This window comes from Alosa pseudoharengus, unplaced genomic scaffold, assembly GCF_046254945.1.
Source record: "Alosa pseudoharengus isolate Yale_2024_CS ecotype anadromous, Long Island Sound unplaced genomic scaffold, YU_APseudo_1.1 YU_APseudo_1.1_scf_7, whole genome shotgun sequence".
Classification (NCBI taxonomy): Eukaryota; Metazoa; Chordata; class Actinopteri; order Clupeiformes; family Clupeidae; genus Alosa; species Alosa pseudoharengus.
Genome location: NW_027468859.1, coordinates 38,033,356 through 38,050,716, shown reverse-complemented (window position 1 = coordinate 38,050,716; position 17,361 = coordinate 38,033,356). Strand labels below are relative to the sequence as shown.

At 43.5% G+C, this 17,361-nt stretch overlaps 2 protein-coding genes across 9 annotated transcripts in view; one reads left to right on the top strand and one right to left on the bottom strand.

Moving 5' to 3' along the window:
* The window catches only part of LOC143110405 (serine/threonine-protein kinase D3-like), a 42,905-nt gene extending 30,664 nt beyond the window's left edge, over positions 1-12,241 (bottom strand). For 4 of the 8 annotated variants that reach the window (XM_076273290.1, XM_076273292.1, XM_076273293.1 and 1 more), the window contains exons 1-2: positions 11,850-12,241; positions 10,683-11,511 (exon numbers count right to left, since the gene is read on the bottom strand). In XM_076273290.1, coding sequence (XP_076129405.1) covers positions 10,683-10,976 — 294 coding nt within the window. In that variant the 5' untranslated portion in view covers positions 10,977-11,511; positions 11,850-12,241. The remainder of the gene's footprint in view (positions 1-10,682; positions 11,512-11,849) is intronic. The other 4 variants (XM_076273295.1, XM_076273296.1, XM_076273297.1 and 1 more) reach the window with 2 other exon arrangements.
* A 115-nt stretch (positions 12,242-12,356) lies between these two features.
* On the top strand, positions 12,357-13,260 carry LOC143109325 (PH domain-containing protein DDB_G0274775). The gene is made up of 2 exons (XM_076271978.1): positions 12,357-12,503; positions 13,045-13,260. Exons 1-2 carry the CDS (start codon positions 12,357-12,359, stop codon positions 13,258-13,260), a joined length of 363 nt encoding a protein of 120 aa, XP_076128093.1.
* The last annotated feature ends 4,101 nt before the right edge of the window (positions 13,261-17,361 follow it).

Sequence of the window (17,361 nt, the reverse complement as noted above, 5' to 3'; positions counted from 1 at the left end):
GGTGGCGGCACTGGACTATAATGACTTAAAAGTTAATCACTTAAAAGCCACAGTGGGCAGTGGGCAGCGCGGTCTCGGGGGAGGGGGGGGGGGGGGCCGAGTCACTTGTGTAAGCGGCCCCTTAACGGTGGGATGCTGACGGGATAATCCCACAGCACTCGAGCAGGCGACCGCGGGCCCAACAGTCACATGCCCTGAGCAGAGCCCCATTTGGATCTCATGCCTGAAGACAGACACATCCATCTGTACATTCTGCACAAGTGCACACCAAAAATAGCAACTGGCATCATACACACACCTCAATGAAAAAGCAAAGTCCCCTCTTTTTGAGGGGAAAATAGGCCTAAACTTCTTCCACAATTGCATACTCACACGCCTACAGATATATTCATATGTGCTTGTATGTCTAATCCTGTATAAATATAGAATATAAATGCTATGCTTTGTTGTTCATTGGTACTTAAATGCACTTTGTTTTCATGTTTGGATCGTTTAGTGAGGTATGAGGCAGAAGCCTAAATGATGATGCAAACAATCCATCCACCCTCATTTTAAACCACAAAAGGAGTCAGTCCATGCCGCCATCATAGCTGGGCTAGAACACTTCACTACTACCTGCCTAGCTAGGCTAGAACACTTCACTACTACGCTAGAACACTTCACTACTACCTGCCTAGCTAGGCTAGAACACTTCACTACTACGCTAGAACACTTCACTACCACATGCCTAGCTACGCTAGAACACTTCACTACTACCTGCCTAGCTACGCTAGAACACTTCACTACTACACTAGAACACTTCACTACCACATGCCTAGCTACGCTAGAACACTTCACTACTATCTGCCTAGCTACACTAGAACACTTCACTACTACGCTAGAACACGTCACTACCACCTGCCTAGCTACGCTAGAACACTTCACTACTACCTGCCTAGCTACACTAGAACACTTCACTACCACCTACCTAGCTACGCTAGAACACTTCACTACTACCTGCCTAGCTACACTAGAACACTTCACTACAACCTGCCTAGCTAGGCTAGAACACTTCACTACTACGCTAGAACACTTCACTACTACCTGCCTAGCTAGGCTAGAACACTTCACTACTACGATAGAACACTTCACTACTACCTGCCTAGCTAGGCTAGAACACTTCACTACTACGCTAGAACACTTCACTACTACCTGCCTAGCTACACTAGAACACTTCACTACCACCTGCCTAGCTACACTAGAACACTTCACTACTACGCTAGAACACGTCACTACCACCTGCCTGGCCTGCAGCCAGATCCATCATTTGAGACTCCAGAGCCACCCATCTGGGATATAAGCAGCAGAGAGGATGAGGGAGGGAGAGAGAGATAGATATGGAGAAATGAAGAGACGGAGAGAGTGAGTAGCAGATGGAGGTCTGGCTTCAGATGGACGGGAAGACAGAGCGGTGTAGACGGAGGAGGCTGCTTGCCCCCACAGCGTGCAGATTAGAGACCTGCATGACACAAGATGAAATATGGCATTTCCACATACTGAGGCGCGTGGAAGGTTACCGGTTTTATAGCCGTAATGACTTACAACTGCCGGAAAATGAGAGCAAACACAGTCTTCAGCTTTTTCCTATAGATTCAAAACTTCACAAACAGCCAAGTCTCGAAGTGATGATGCAAGAGTGCAACACTGTTCTGTGTTTTTTTTTGTTGATGTTGTTGTTGCTGGGTTTTGTTTTGTTTTCCTGGCTTTGGACCAAAGCAGAGAATTTAATCAAATATAACTTCAACCAAAGCGATGCGGGGCCGAGAGCTTGAAGCTCATATTCAAATGATCAGGGCTGCAGGCAACATTCCATCGCAAAAATTGATTGTAAATACTTCAAACAGTATCAAAGAAACCATAACTCAACACGTCCATTGTGTTTATATTGTTTTTAATGGACTCCAAGGGGATGTGTGACACCTCGCACATGGCATGAAGGGGATGCAGCAGCATTGGAGAAGAAAAGAAGCTGGAAAAGAGAGCAGTAATCCTCACACTGCGCTTCACATTTAATTATAGTCGGAGCCACGGAGGCCCAGTGCTGCCTGTGGGTTAGTCACTTCACATCCTTCTTTAAGACACACACACACACACACACGTGCATTTTTAAGACAGGCACACAACTATGCACCCGCATCGCATGCACTTTTTAGACACACACTCACACACCAATATACATTTTATAGATACATGCGAGACAAATTTCCCTCATAGAAATGTGCCGCAAACCACTTCTTTCAGATAGATCCCTGTGCACATAAAGATAAACCAAGCCACAGCTTTGAAGTGCATAAAGATCCAGTTTCCTTATAAACAGATACACACACACACACACACACACACACACACACACACACACACACACACACACACACACACACAACCTCTTTCCTTTAAGATGTGCACCCACCCATTCACCAACACACCAACCCACTTCTATGACACACACAGACACGCTTACAAACACGGCTTCATTCTCCATCTCCTGCGCCCTACAAACGTCCACAAAACCCTCACCCCAACAGCGAGCGCAGCTGCACTCAATCAGGGACTACATCTTAAGTCCCAGGGTGAGGTAAAGAATTTGTGTAAAAAAAAAAAAAAAAAATGGCCGCCTGGGGTTTCAAGGACGTTGACCATCCTCCTCCATCCATACTGTAAACCACAAGAACATTGTACTTCTCCTCATCTCATTCAGCCTTCCTCTGACAAAGGGTGGCAGTCAGAGCCACTTGTTTACACTCTGAATTTCCTCCAGCTGAGGCTAAGCAGCATGAGCCTAAACTCACTGTGAAAGCGCTTATTACGGATGGAGAGGCCGAACGAAAGCGAATGAACGCAAGCGAGCAATATCCTGCGCCGTTTTCTGCAGTTTATAGGCAGAGCTGTGATTTAAAATGAGGGCCATTGTTCTCAGGCCAGACACACGTCCCTCAGAATATAGGGTGTGTTATAAAGGCCCCAAAGTACGCAGAGAGACAAAGCTAACTTGCCTACTATGTACTACGTAGCAAAAAATCTACTCTACTGGTTAGTAAACACTACGTGATTGAAGTTCTTAGTACATAAGAGGCATAATTGTGTGGGTTTAGCCATTACATTCTGCATTCCAGACTTAGCATACTGAGAGTCAAACTATTTTATCTAAACAGAGGAGTAGTATTCATAGGCTGAGCGGCGCAGCACTGCTCTCTGCTCGGGAGCATTCCCTCCATTTTCTGCTGAGGAGGAGTAGCAGCAGAGAGAGAGAGAGAGAGAAAAAGTCACGCTGCTGCAGGCAAACATCAGCTGTCTCCCTGTAATGTGAAATCACTTCCAGCAGACTCTGCAGCTGCACAGGGGGGGAACTTGGGCGACGCAGAAAACAGGAAGTCCAGCACAAGCAGACACACTTACTGTCCCGCTCACTCCCCTTGCCTGCTCACACACACAGATACACAAACACCCACAGGATCTCTCTTCTCAATAGCATAGCATACATACAAACACATGGACACAAGACATTCATGTCCAGCACAAGCATGCCTGCTCAAGCGGTCTGCCAACACAGAAACGCACACACACACACACACACACACACACACACACACTTTTCCCCCCACACACACAGGATGAGATCATATATCTGGTTTGGGCTCCAGAGGGTCAGAAAACAAAGGGTCCAGAACTGGACACAGTGACAGGCACCTACAACAACAAACTCCTCATCTCCATTCAGCCTAACAAATAAAACCCTACCGACACGGTGTGTGTGTGAGAGACCTCTTGGGAAACAGAGAGCTAGCGCGTCGAACGGTTAACTTTGTTCATTATGTTGGCCATACAATACAACACATAATTGAGCATAAAGCATGGAAGGAGCAGAGAAAACAAGAAAAGGAAAGCGCCCCTAAGGACACGCTCAGTTTAAATCAACAGCGGTCACATGTCTGTGTGCTGCTCTACACTACCCCCGCTGACCATAGTAGCCATCGCTGCCCTGCATACAGCTATTCCTGGCCAATAAAACTGAGAACATCACACAAACACAGACTCCTTTTAGTGTAAATTGAAAGCTCTGCAAGGTCTTATGCATCCTGTGCAAAACGATTGATAAGAAAAACAACATTGTCTCAAAAAGAAGGGGGGGGGGGGGGGTGTGTGCGAACAATAGGACCTTTATCGTTGTCCAATGGAGCAGAGTTTGCCCTGACTTCCATTGGATTGCCCTGGCAGTGGTCTCCGCTAACCTGCACACTCAGCTAAAGAAAAGGCCACTGTGATGTGTCCAGCGGTTTATCTCACAAACAAATACAATGGCACGAACGACGTACAAAGACAAAAAAGGAAAGAAGGAAAGAAATTCTGAAAAGGTCACCCCAACGAACAGATCCACTATTATCCTACAATCACTCCTTCAAACACAAAAAAAATGTCCTCTTCCTTCTACAGATGGCCTAGTTGTGCTCACTTTTCAAATACAAACACACTTATCACTCCAATCCCTCATTTGCATCTAAGTTTTCCTTGTGCGTCCAGACAAATGACTGATACATCCTCCTGGAATTAACCCGCCAGCATATTCTGTTGACTTAACACTCAGCTGTCCACTTACCCATTAACAAAACATTTCCCTGACTTTGCAAATCAGGCAAAGTATTCAGTGCTAAAGGCAGTCCGCAGGGTATGACCACAATGCATTTTTATATCATAAAACTTTTAGCACATTTGCATGTGAATGGATATGGGAAGTGAACACATGTGATAAAGGCTATTAACCCAGAGGCATACAAATTAATTGGGTCATCATGACTGTGGTACTGCTAAAAATATGAACGTATGCCCATATGTGCTGATCTAGTTTTCCATCTGTGATTACCTGTGCATCATTACCGCACAGTACAACTAATTGATGGAAATGTCTGACTATAGTGGGGAGGGGGGAGGGGGGGGAGGGGGCAGGGGGGGGTCCCTCCCTGTCTGGTTCTGTTGTCTCAGAGAATCACAAGGGCTCAAAAAACACATGCTTAATTGAATAACAGGTAAAAATGTGAAGCAAATCTTGTTAAACCTGTAGCAAGTTCATGTTATCTAGCAATAAAGAGAGCTCGGAATCATCAGTCCCCTCAAAGCATTTATATATATGGGAATGAATGGATCTTTTCAAACTCTCAAGACAACTCTTATACAACACTCCCGAGGCGAAAAACGAAGCTCCCACACAGAGGAAGGCAGAGCCTTCAACGTCCACGAGAAAGGAGAGCAGAGGAGGGCAGAAGAAAACGAGTACAGGGGAAATGAGAGGAGGCGTCTGCTGCTGCTGCTGCTGCTGCCCTCCCTGACAATATTTAGCCATGGAGGAATGCAGGGTGGACGTGAGTCCGCCAGATCACCCAGCCCATGCCTGTCTCTTAGTGGTTGGCCAGACCCAGCCCACACTCCATTTAACTGTGCATTTAGGGCTTTTGAGATGGGTGCCAAAAGACCAACTAAGAGCTCCAAGCATATCAATACCTAAAGGGCTTCGGTCATTTTGAGCCATGTGTGTGCCACCCTTTCCACAAGGGAGGGAATGTTTGGAGATGTGTGATGCCGCCACAAAATGGGTGTTCCATATAAGTGAAAGTAAAAAATCAAGGCCGTGAACACTACTACCCCTTTTGGCGTCCTTGTTCCAAACTTACACAATGTAATGGTTAGCAGTACGAGTCAGGATTGTGCTTCTCCTCGTGTTTTATATCGCTGTTTAAAGTCTGAAACAGAAACGACTGGATAGAAGTGTCTGCTAAATAGCAGTCACTTTACTTTACTTTTATCCAGGCCCCTGAGACATGATGTGTATCGAGGTAAAAACACTTGCTAAAGCAAACACCTTTAAAGATCAAGATTGAAGATATTTTTTTTTTTTAAATTAAATTAAAAAAACTTTACAACTTTTCAGAACCTGTCTGACACCGATTCTGCAGAGGTGCATGAAATGAGAGTTTAATGTCCAATGGCCTCACATTGTGATTTGAATTTTAATTGCCTGATGGTGTTATCAAAACGTGTAAGTGTGCTTAAATTCTCAAGGATTTCTCTTTACTGTGGCACACAGTGCACTTCACCTCACTCTTCATGCTTCTCCACGTCATGCTATCTGCCGTGCCATTACAACCCATACACACAAACTGCTGAATCGAAGGAGAAAATCTCAACATAAACTAACGTGATCTCCAGAGTAAGAGGAACTGAAAATGTAATTTCCTGTAGAGAAAACAATGGGACCTAAATGAAGATCTCACTTCTGGCTCAGCGCAGGGAGTGGGTGGGTGGGGTGGGTGGGGGGGTATATGTGATGAAAATGCTCCTCACCATCCCTCAAACCATAGAAATATTAATGAGGGGCAGGAAACGCACATAAACATACACATGAAATGTGCATTACTAAAATGGAGTCACACAATGGAAGACTGAATCCACCATCCTTATTGAATGAAGTCATCTGCTGCAACAGACCAGTCAGGCATCTTTATGTACCAAACATCTGTACTTCTGTTACATACTGTGCAGTCACACACACTTTCTCACTCAAACGCACACACACACACACACACACACACACATACACAGACACGTTAAAGCATATAGCACAAGCCCCGCACGAAAGGGAAATGAACCTTAGATAATGCACAAAACTAACTGACTAAGGAAGCCATCACAGCTTATCACCATCACAATTAACTGACATTTACGGACTTTTTGACCCAGCATGGCCGGCTTGGCAATGCCCCGCGCCCAATCAGACCCGACCAGACACACCGCTGGCATCCCGCTCTCCACATAGCTGGGATTTCAGGCGCGTTGCGGGCCCCTTCCGCGGCCTGCTTTATCCATTAGGACAGGGTCACAGAGACATTAGGCACAGCAGAGGCTCCCCGACCAGGATGCCGGAGCGCTCGCAGCTTACCACATCCTAATGGAATGTGATAATGACCCTCCACTGTCTAATAAAGAGCAGTCGAGAGACGAGTCGGGGATCTGAACACAGCCACTTAGGACTCCGCAGACCGACTTCGGGGATTTCAACCCTCGTTCTGTTCCAGCGCTGTCAGGACTACCACCTGTCCCGACAGCATGGGAAATGTTCCCGCATTTCTGTCATCGTCTAAAGCTTGTAAAAAAAAAAACTTGCCTCCCCTGTTTTATAGCTTTTGTTTATCCACTTAGCAACCAGGATACAAAATAATGAAGTGTAAAAACAGTTGGACATGACGCTGCAAAAGTATGTCACCAGGATAGAGTCTGTGCACTGTTTTCTAGACAGCTCTGCAGCTCTAATGATACATCTTAAATCCAGGTTAAGCCATTCCAAGAGTGAAAATTACAAGCTGACATTTAGTTTAAACAAGCCACAGTTTACGCTACATGACGTAAAGATGCCCATGAACAGATATACCACATATAAGCAACTCCCATTGCCCATGTAAAGTGCTGAATACAATGAAATTAAAGGCCACACCAGAGCTTCATAAGATCAGAAACACGCTTCTATCTCTCCAAGATTTCTCACGCAAGGGCTCCATAGCCTTGAAATATCCAAACAATAGCAAAATGTGAGTCAAGTTATGGCCAGGAAATAAAAACGTGATTTTGATCAAATATCTCAGTCCTGTTACTACACCATGCTGCTGACCTAAGGAAAACCTGCATCATGAACCTTCACCATCATCACGTCATGAAACCCGAAAACAGCAGTGAAAGTTTAAACCGTGCTCTGTGAGAAAGGTCGTGGTAATGGAGGATCGTGTAGGCTATTGAGTCTGGCATTAAAGACAACGTCAGCCATTTCAAAATCGGGTTTTTCTGCTTGAATGACTTTTTGGCCGATGCACTCCGGGCCTGGCCGTTCACTGCGCTCCCTCTGGAGAAATCACGACAGAAAACCGCCAGGAGAACTTGAACTGCGGGAGTGGGATTTTGATTACATTGTTCATTCAGACAGCTTATATAAAGAGTTTCTGCCTTTTCTCAACTTGTCCGTACACAGAGGTGTCGACTAAAGTGTTTATTTTAATCATGCAGCAGTACACCTCCAAGTGCACCTTCATCTCGAGAGACAAAAAAAACTACCCGACTTCTTCCACAAAGACTCTTAGCTCATATAATATATTATTTTCGATGACTGCAACTCGAGTCAAGCACTGTGGCTTCGAGTCTGTGAATGCTAAAAGACGTGCACTTCCAAAACATACAGTCCTCAGTCATCGTTGCATACAAATTACTCTCCATCCCATGCGTGTGGCCACGGTTGCGGCGAAACAGAAATGCTTTGAGCGGAATCGGTTTTTGGCACCGTGGTGACACCCAAGGCACCACCCCAGCAAAGTCAGACATTCCCGGCCCTGGCCCCGCACTCCCACTCCAGTGCAGAGCGAAATCTCGAGCCCTTACGCAGGGCACCAAGCCCTGCTCCTTGTTTGCTTTCACAAGTCACCATTGTTTCTAGTTCTTGTAACCAGCAATTATCATCGACTCACGCTGTGTTAAGCTATTGGAGGTCAAGCACTTAGCATTTGTATGTGTGTGTAAAACGGGGTTTTCACTGTTTGTTGGTTTTTAATTGTGTGCGGCGTCTCGCTCGTAAGTCACTTTCATAAGACAGCACGTTCCACATGAATAAATGCAAGGGTAAGTTCACCGGCCCCAGCGCTTCCTCCAGCTGGGACTCCAGCGCCCTACGGGGCGGAGGAGGTTTTGACGGAGCAGCGCAGGACAGTATGGCGACGACCAGGGGAGGGGGACTTCCCTACTGGCTTCCTGGAGACTCAAGGGACCGTCCCCCTCCCCACCCCAGATAGCAAAGGGGCGTTGAGGGGCGTTGAATCCCCGTTTGTTTGAAGCGGCGGAGGTTGATTCAACGTGGATTCAACGCCCCTGTGCTATCAGGGACTCCTATATGCGTGGAAGCACACCGGGATTACATCAAGATTCAGCAGTGTGTTCAACAGAACGCGTAGGTGCTTCACCACACTGTATCCGACCACTGCCTATACTCCCACAGTATGAACTAAGATTTTACATACACATGACCACAGATTCAACAAGGGCCACTGTGTTTCTACAAGGTGAAACTTGTACACCATGCTAACTTTCACTCCGGTTCCAAGTGTTTGGTCTTGCACTGTGGGCTAAATGTGAAAGCGATTGCATTACACCCTCTCAATTTGAGGAAGGCAGAAGGGCTGACTGTGCAGTAATTTATATGTGCCCTTACCCACCCACCTAGTTCATTATTACAGCAGAGTTGGTGTTGAGTGTTTGGATATATGGTGAAATCAACCATAGAGGAAATATAACTCAGCTTTGGCACTCAAATGCTTCAACGAGTAGGCTAAAAATCTGTACAGTTTTGCCTTACAACTGCAAAACATATACACAAGCTCAACAGTAATAAAATCAATAAAAATGCTAGGAAGGCTCCAGTACTAAAGTTCTGCAGTTCAACAAAGCCACTAACATTTTCACTATGGAATAATTCAATGGAATTTATCTGCAATAATGTAGTACAATGTATCTCCATATAAGCTTCTTCCACAAACACCAATTTGACCCAGTGAGTCTCAGGACTACAGCCACCAGTATCACTTGTTTCTAGAATGAACTTTGTGGGGGGGGGGGGGGGGGGGTCCTGACCAGCACTGACTGATCTAATGGTTACATCACTCCCTCGGCCGAGTGGCCTCCTCTGTCTCCACACCTTCCTGTCCTCTGTCCAGCCCATAAACACGCGGGTGTGGCACGGGTGCTGAGCTTAGTCTGGGTGTCTCGTTCTCCAAAGAACTTCTCAATTATTCTACAGAAATGTAGCCTATTAAGTGATTTTGTCAAAAAGTAGGGATTTCTCAACTATTATCCCCTAAGACTCCCATTATCACTGATCTTTTAACTGTGCAAATGCAGCATATTTCAGATAATAATAGCACTTCAAATGGGGCTTACATTTTATGATGAAAACATCTAACTTCAAAAATAGTAGCTTTTCTTTTATTGCAGCTAAGGGATTCAAAGTCCCCCTTCCTATTATTCATGCTTACAGTGCTGTTGCTTGCAATTGCTGAACCTCATATCAGTCCCAGTGATCACAGTAGGCCAATCTAGACGGGGGAAACTAGAGCAAGATGGCTTTCAGCCTCCACCAACGCCCCCACTGCTCCACCTGTGCCTGCTGCTGAAGAGGGAGTTGTACATGAAACACAGGTGCCACCCTCTCTCTGCAAGGACGAGAGACAGGAGATAACGCAGAACTGCAAAGATGCAAACGCAAACCACAGCCGACTGCTTGTCTGTCTTGTGTCGTTTCCAAACCTGCTTTTCTCTGCAAAGGCGCAGCTCTTGTTGTTTTCAGACAGACTGTTTTTTTTCAAACAGGATGCTCATGCAAATGTGTGTACAGCAAAAATCATGAGGTTACAGTACACCATGAGGTGGATAACTGGATATTGGAATGGTGGTAACTGATTAAGCAGAAAGTAAAGTGGTATTTCAAATGTAGTTGATGAGCAAAAACAATAGCGTTAGTGCACATTTATGGAACTTTGACATAGGCTACAAATAACTTATTAAACACTTCCAAAGGGGCTCATTTATCTAAGATCTCTCCCTCATTAAGTGCAGAATATTACCTTCTGGTCCACTATCGAGCACACCAGGTCTTTCACAGCGTTGAGGGACATGTCATGAGCCTCCAGGTTCACAGTTTCTCTGGTGAGTCCAATCTGGAGCAGGAAAGAGACTCCATGAAACGAGCCTCTGGAGTTTGTGGGGCTCGGGGCGCTGACACTCCCGTTCGACAGGCGGTTGTAGAGGGTCGCCGGTGGACTCGGGGATGGTGAGGGAGTCGGTGGGGCAGCGACATGTTGAGCCACAGGATAGAGTCTTGGAAAAGGCTGAGGAGAGGAGCTGCTACAGGCGGACATTTGTTCAAACTACCCTTTTCTACACAGGGATCACTTCAACAGCGTAGGCTAAAATGTATCATTATGATATGCAATCCCCCCCCCCCGTAGTTCCAACTTTACTTGATTTGAAAAGTTCGACAAGTTCAGTGAGTATGGGGGGGGGGGGGGGGTCCAGCGTGTGTTAGGATTATATTGACGATGTTGCAAGTAGCCTACCGCTGCTTGGTCCAGTTTTACACAATAGCCTACTGGAAACACGCTTAGATTTTTGTGTTCTAACTATTCAAACGCCTGTTGTCTCGTGCATACCCTCACACTTTCAAGTAGTTTGTAAGATCTCACTCCTTTTCTTCTTTTCCTCCTCGAATAACCGTAGTTTTTCCCCTCATTATCGTTTATGCTCACAATTCTCCACGTTTCGGAATCTTGTAGTATGAACAGAACTCTTCCGTTGTCTGTTCACTGACCTAACACTGGTTCATCACAACAACCAGCGATGTCAGATGTTTTCCAATGTTGTTCAGTGTGATCAGCCCTCAGGTCCGCAGGAAATCTGGCAACAAATATGAAAACAGAATATTTTACTCCCGAGCAAAAGGCACCAGTGCACTCACTCCTACAATGTAGTCTATAAACCAATATTCTGTTGGCCTGTTTCTTCCCTATTGAAATGTAATTTATATGACGCTATGAAAAATGTAAAACATATCAAGACCAATACACGTTGACACAGAATAGCCTACATCTGGATGCTCTGAATCGATGTAGCCTACCAGGGTTCAATCGTTCGCATTAGTGAGTTTTGCGTGACATCCTAATTTAAGAAAAGCTACCAACATCAAACTTATGATAGCCTGCCAGTGTAACCACTATGTTTGACGGATACGTTACCTATTATCTCCAAAGGGCGTTCTTGGCGGAGGATGTAAAAAAATCAACCGTTATTTTTAAATCCAGTCGAAATGTAGTGTAGCCTAAACTACGACTCGGGCGAACTATTTCGAACACTAAACTATCCTTTGCAGTTTCGACAGACTTTTTCGGTGCCTCCTGCAGCTTCACCCTCTGTTAAACGTTTCAATAGCCTGCGGCGAAAGGTTAGGCTGCATTTTCCAACTTCTCCTTCCCTTGAAAAGTTCTTACCGCTGCGCTCACGTATCCAGTTCATGCATTTCACATTATCGCCGAGATGATACTCCCTCCTTCAGTCTCTCAACCAACACAGAGCAACTAGGGGATTCTGGGATAACGAGTTCGTGCTGCGTTTAAAAGTTACATGGTTGGTGAAAGTGCAAGGAAACTACATTACCCTAATCGTGATAGAACCGGATAGCACATGGAATGTGTCGCGCATGCTCTAGAGTCTGAACTTCATTGTTCTAAACTGCCAGATAAGCTATGGCCGTAGTGTCTGCGACATCTAACGGCACAGTTGAAAATGATAGAAAGGGGTGGTTGTTGAAGCGTACTCATTTCACATATCGTTGGAAACTCGCTTGGTTTGAACTCAAAGACAGCTTGCTTGTATATGGTGATAATGAAAAGGTAAGGTGGCTGATTAGATGTGGTCAGGTTGTTATTTTCAATTAGATACTGTTCTATAGGCTAATGATTGAGAACTGTACATTCATGATTAAATCATGAATTTTATGTTCATGAATAGCCCAATAGAACTGTGGCAGAACTCCGAAACTAATTATTTCCACATCCATGAAAAGATTCTAGAGCGCTGGTTGATACATTGTTGTCATGTTGCTATGGCAGCCAGCCTGTCATGGCTGTCCAAAGAACGCTTCAGAAAGCAGCAATCCTAGCCTAAACAACAAATGTATTGGAGTATAATGGGCTAGGCTAAACATATCCCAATAGGCCGGATAGTGAAAAAAGTAGCGTCATTAATAGGCTTACCATACGAAAAATAGTAGACCAGAATTAAGGTGCAAAATAGACTATTGTTTCTACCACTCTGTCCCAGCCTATCCAGCACTAACTAGATGGAATAGATCTAGAATAAACTATGACTTAAATGTTCTTTTACCCCCAGTTCAAATGTAACCAAGCAAACTAATCATCAGATGTATTTCAGAGGCTTCATAAAGCAATCAACCTTGTTGGTGCAGAAATGGAGCCATTGGAGGGAAACACATCCTTTGGCTGGACCATTACGCCAGGAGACAGCAGTCATCGCACATTTTTCCTCCGTGCAAGCACAGAGGAGGAGCAGCAGCAGTGGATGGAGGCGATCTGTGAGGCACAGCTGAGGTCTGGAGAGCAGGGGCCAAATGCCTGTGTGCTGCAGTGACAGTCCAGTTGTGTGAACTGTCTTTTGTTTACACATTATAGGAGTTCTGGTGACACAATTAAGCAATTACGGCAAGCCATACTGTATATATGATCATATATGATCATCCACTCTATTTATATCAGCATTTATTTATTCATGCTTATCTGTAGATTCAAAGGAAAGAGTTTAAATATGTTTACGATACAGCCTAAAACATTTGTCACCCTCTATTTATTAAAAAATAGTGCTTTGTTTTATACCATGACTTTGATGCCTTATCATTCAAAGTAACTAGCAAAACTGTACTGGGCCTACACAGATGTCTGCTGTAGTCTAGGGCTAAGAAGGTAGTCTTCATAAAACGTTCAGTTTCGCCCTCAATGTTCTGGTCTGAGGAAATGGATTTGCAGAGCCATTTCCTGTGTTAAATGTATAATACCCATTGTGCTGACCTCCCCTTCAGCGTACAACTGAACAGAGGCTCCCTGGACATTGAGAGGTTTTTCTAAATATTGACAGTTGCCATGGTGCCAGTGCCATACTGCTTTTTAAAAAAAGAATAGCCTTAATTCTTTAAGGCTTTTTCAATTCTTTATTCTCACTATACCGGTCAAAAGTTTTGGGTCACTTAGAAATTTCCATTCCACTCCATTATAGACAGAATACCAGCTGAGATCAGTTGCATTGTAAGGGCAGCAAAAGGGTTCTTGACTATTACAAATGGCTGATCTTTAATGCAATATCTACATTGCCCATTATCAGCAACCATTCATCCAATGTTCCAAAGGCACATTCTTTTTACTAATCTGATATCATTTCAAAAGGCTAACTGAGAAAACATTGAGAACCGTTTTGCAATTATGTAAGCACATAATGTAATCTGAAAACTGCTGCCCTGATTAAAAAAACAATGTAACTGATCTCAGCTGGGATTCTGTCTATAATGGAGTGGAATGGAAATTTCGAAGTGACCCCAAACTTCTGACCAGTAATGTGTATATTTGCATACATAAAAACTGAAATGATGTTTCTCCCATTACAAATATTTTGTGAAAAACAAAAAAGCAGGAAATATGTGACTTGAGACCAAGTGAAGGATAATAGGACTGTTATGATAGATCTACAGTAATGTATAGCACTTAGAAACATGGGTCATTTAGGACAACAGCTGAGAAGTTTATTTCATGGGCATATGTTGATAAACAGTCTTGACTTGCATCCCCGTTGGTATAACGGAGGGATTAGTTAAAATGACCAGCAATGCAACTTTGCTTATATCAGCCTTAATCAAGCCCTTGTCATCAGAGAAATAGCTAAAGCCTCTCTTTGGCTTTGTTGATGAACAGTTATTATTTTTAGATGATGAGTACTACACTGTGTCCACTTAACAGAGTACAAAGTGATGGGGCGATGTTTTGATTAAAGTTTCACGGCTGCAAGACATTGAATAAATATTTGAGTGTTTCTGTTGACTCCTCAAATTACACAAGCACATACAATTATAGGTAAGAGCTGTTGAGAGTATGAATATTTACATTTTATTTGTGCAAAAATGCTAAAGCTATAGGTCTAACAGTCCTTTATTAATGAGACTGTGAACTAAATTCGCCTGGGACAACCCCAACCAAATAACCTGTTCTGTTCCTCTGCACCATAAACATACAGATGTGCAGAAGTGAGTTTATGTGTTCACACGTTTAGTCTCCCTATTAAAACTTTGGCCAGCAGGTGGAACTATTTCATACTTGTTGTTATGTTCATTGCACAGACCACTGTTGCTGAGTTCTATTTGTGGGTATTGAGTAGTCTCAAGAGACATGATGCATGTTCATCATGGATTTTACCATTAACCAACAAAAGATGTTTGTTCATACATTCTCCAAATATCTTAACTAAGAACTTTAAACTGCAGGGTTACTATAAGTATATAAGTATATATACTTTTTTGATCCCGTGAGAGAAATTTGGTCTCTGCATTTTAACCCAATCGATGAATTAGTGAAACACAAACAGCCCACAGTGAACACACAGTGAGGTGAAGCACACACTAATCCCGGCGCAGTGAGCTGCCTGCTTCAATGGCGGCGCTCGGGGAGCAGTGAGTGGTTAGGTGCCTTGCTCAAGGGCACTTCAGCCACGGCCCACTGGTCGGGGCTCGAACTGGCAACCCTCCGGTTACAAGTCCAGAGTGCTAACCAGTGGGCCACGGCTCCCACGGGCCATGGAATTTCTATAATATCATGGAATTTTGGACAGTCTATCCCAGACATGGAAAGTCAAGGAATTTTATTATTTTTGGTGCAAAGTCATGGAATATCATGGAATTTTGTTGCAGCAGTTTAAAACTTACTTGCCAAAATAATACAAATATATTTCCACTCAAAATTGGTGTATATCTGGTTATTAGCTCTACTGCTTGCTTGAGTAGGCCAACTTTGTTTATTCAATGGCAATTCATCTTCTGCTCTAAAAAAGTAAAAGATTCTTCAACGCTATGCGGCTGCTCTGAAATAATTTGTCGGTATATTGTACCATTCATTATACAGTAAGTCATGGAAATTCAGCTTTTGTTGTCAGGGAAAGTCAGGGAAAAGTCATGGAACTTTACGTTTGATTTAGAGTGGGAACCCTGAAGCTGTAAACATGCTGCCCAGTCATCAAATGACTCCGGGGTGCATCCTGCCACTGTCAGGGTGATGATGCCAACAAGGGATGCATAGCTAGACGATCAGAGTGCAAAGTAAATGCTGTGCAGCATTATGACCACAAGAGGGAGGTATTGCCATTTAACACACTTGCAACAATTAAAGTCAGGGTCCAAGCATGTATTCCTTCCAAATCCTTAATTTTAAATTCATTTATTTTTATTTATTTATATTGAATAATAAGGTTCTGTCTGCGTTCTGAGAAGTTTTGAGATATTGAGCTTCAAAGTTTAGGAATTCCATAGAGTTAGATATATGTCCAAATATGCATACAACTCCAAGAAATACTTGACCTGCACTTTATCATAGAATAAGAATATGTCAATAACAAAATAAAAATAACACAAATGTCAGACATAACCTTATAATTCTTAAGGGGGTAGATTATTTTTCCTAAATCATTCTAGGCTTACTGTATAGTCACTGATCAGAGAGGTTGGTACATTGGAGCAAATAACTGAGAGGTTTGATAGCATTACTATCAAACACTGAAACATATGCTGTGGAAAAATATTAAATGGATGGAACAGCTAACATTTACATACACCTTTATTAATTTAGCAGACGTTTTTTTTATCCAAAGTGACATACAGAAGGAGAATAGCATTCAAGCTACAGTGCAGAGGAGACCTAGGAATTATTTCTGCATCTGTCAATGTTATTGCTAGAGGATAAGAGTGCCTTGGTGCTTGCTTAAAACTTGAGAAAGTTTGAGAGCTAGTAAGATAGCTTATATTAAATGTGTCTACACTGGTACAGGTGGTAAATATAGCCACTTATAATTAAGATAAATAATCAAATGTAATCATCCAAACGTTGTACCTTAAACAGATATGTAGAAGCCCATAGGCCTAGGCCTACACATTAGGCTAGATCTCTCTGCTTCACCTACCTGGCCTTATGACTAAATGAAGCTACTGCCCTGCTATCTACCCTCAGAATATACCTTAAAATAATAGTGTGGACTTGACCAAGGTCATATGTGCCATTATAAATTAATCTCACACTAGGGCTTTGCCTGATTAGTTCCTTAAATAATTTTGGCTCTGATCTGAATCTGTCCCATGGTTTCTAAGTTCCCATGAGAAAACCAAACACAGGCAGCACCACAGAGGCTGTTGACTGTGGTTATGTAAAAGCTTTAATTTGGGAAACGAAGCCACTTTCCCATCGGAATACCACTGGAATTATAGAGAGTGGTACCGTGGTAGCCTACTTGAGACATTTATCCGTAAATGTAGGGGTTGGTGGCTTTCTTCATTAAGATATTTTAATTTTTCAAATATTTTCCTTGCAGGTTTGATGGTGCTAGTTAAATTTCTTGAATTGCTTTAATATAAAGATTAGCTGCCATAGGGAGGCTACTAGCCTACTAGGCTACTCTGTCTAAAAGAGACTGCCTCAGTTTTTTGCC

Coding starts and splice junctions, on each gene's coding strand:
- LOC143109325 (XM_076271978.1), top strand. CDS start 12,357: ATGGCCGTAGTGTCTGCGACATCTAACGGCACAGTTGAAAATGATAGA. Junction 12,504..13,044: donor TATATGGTGATAATGAAAAG/GTAAGGTGGCTG, acceptor GATGTATTTCAG/AGGCTTCATAAAGCAATCAA.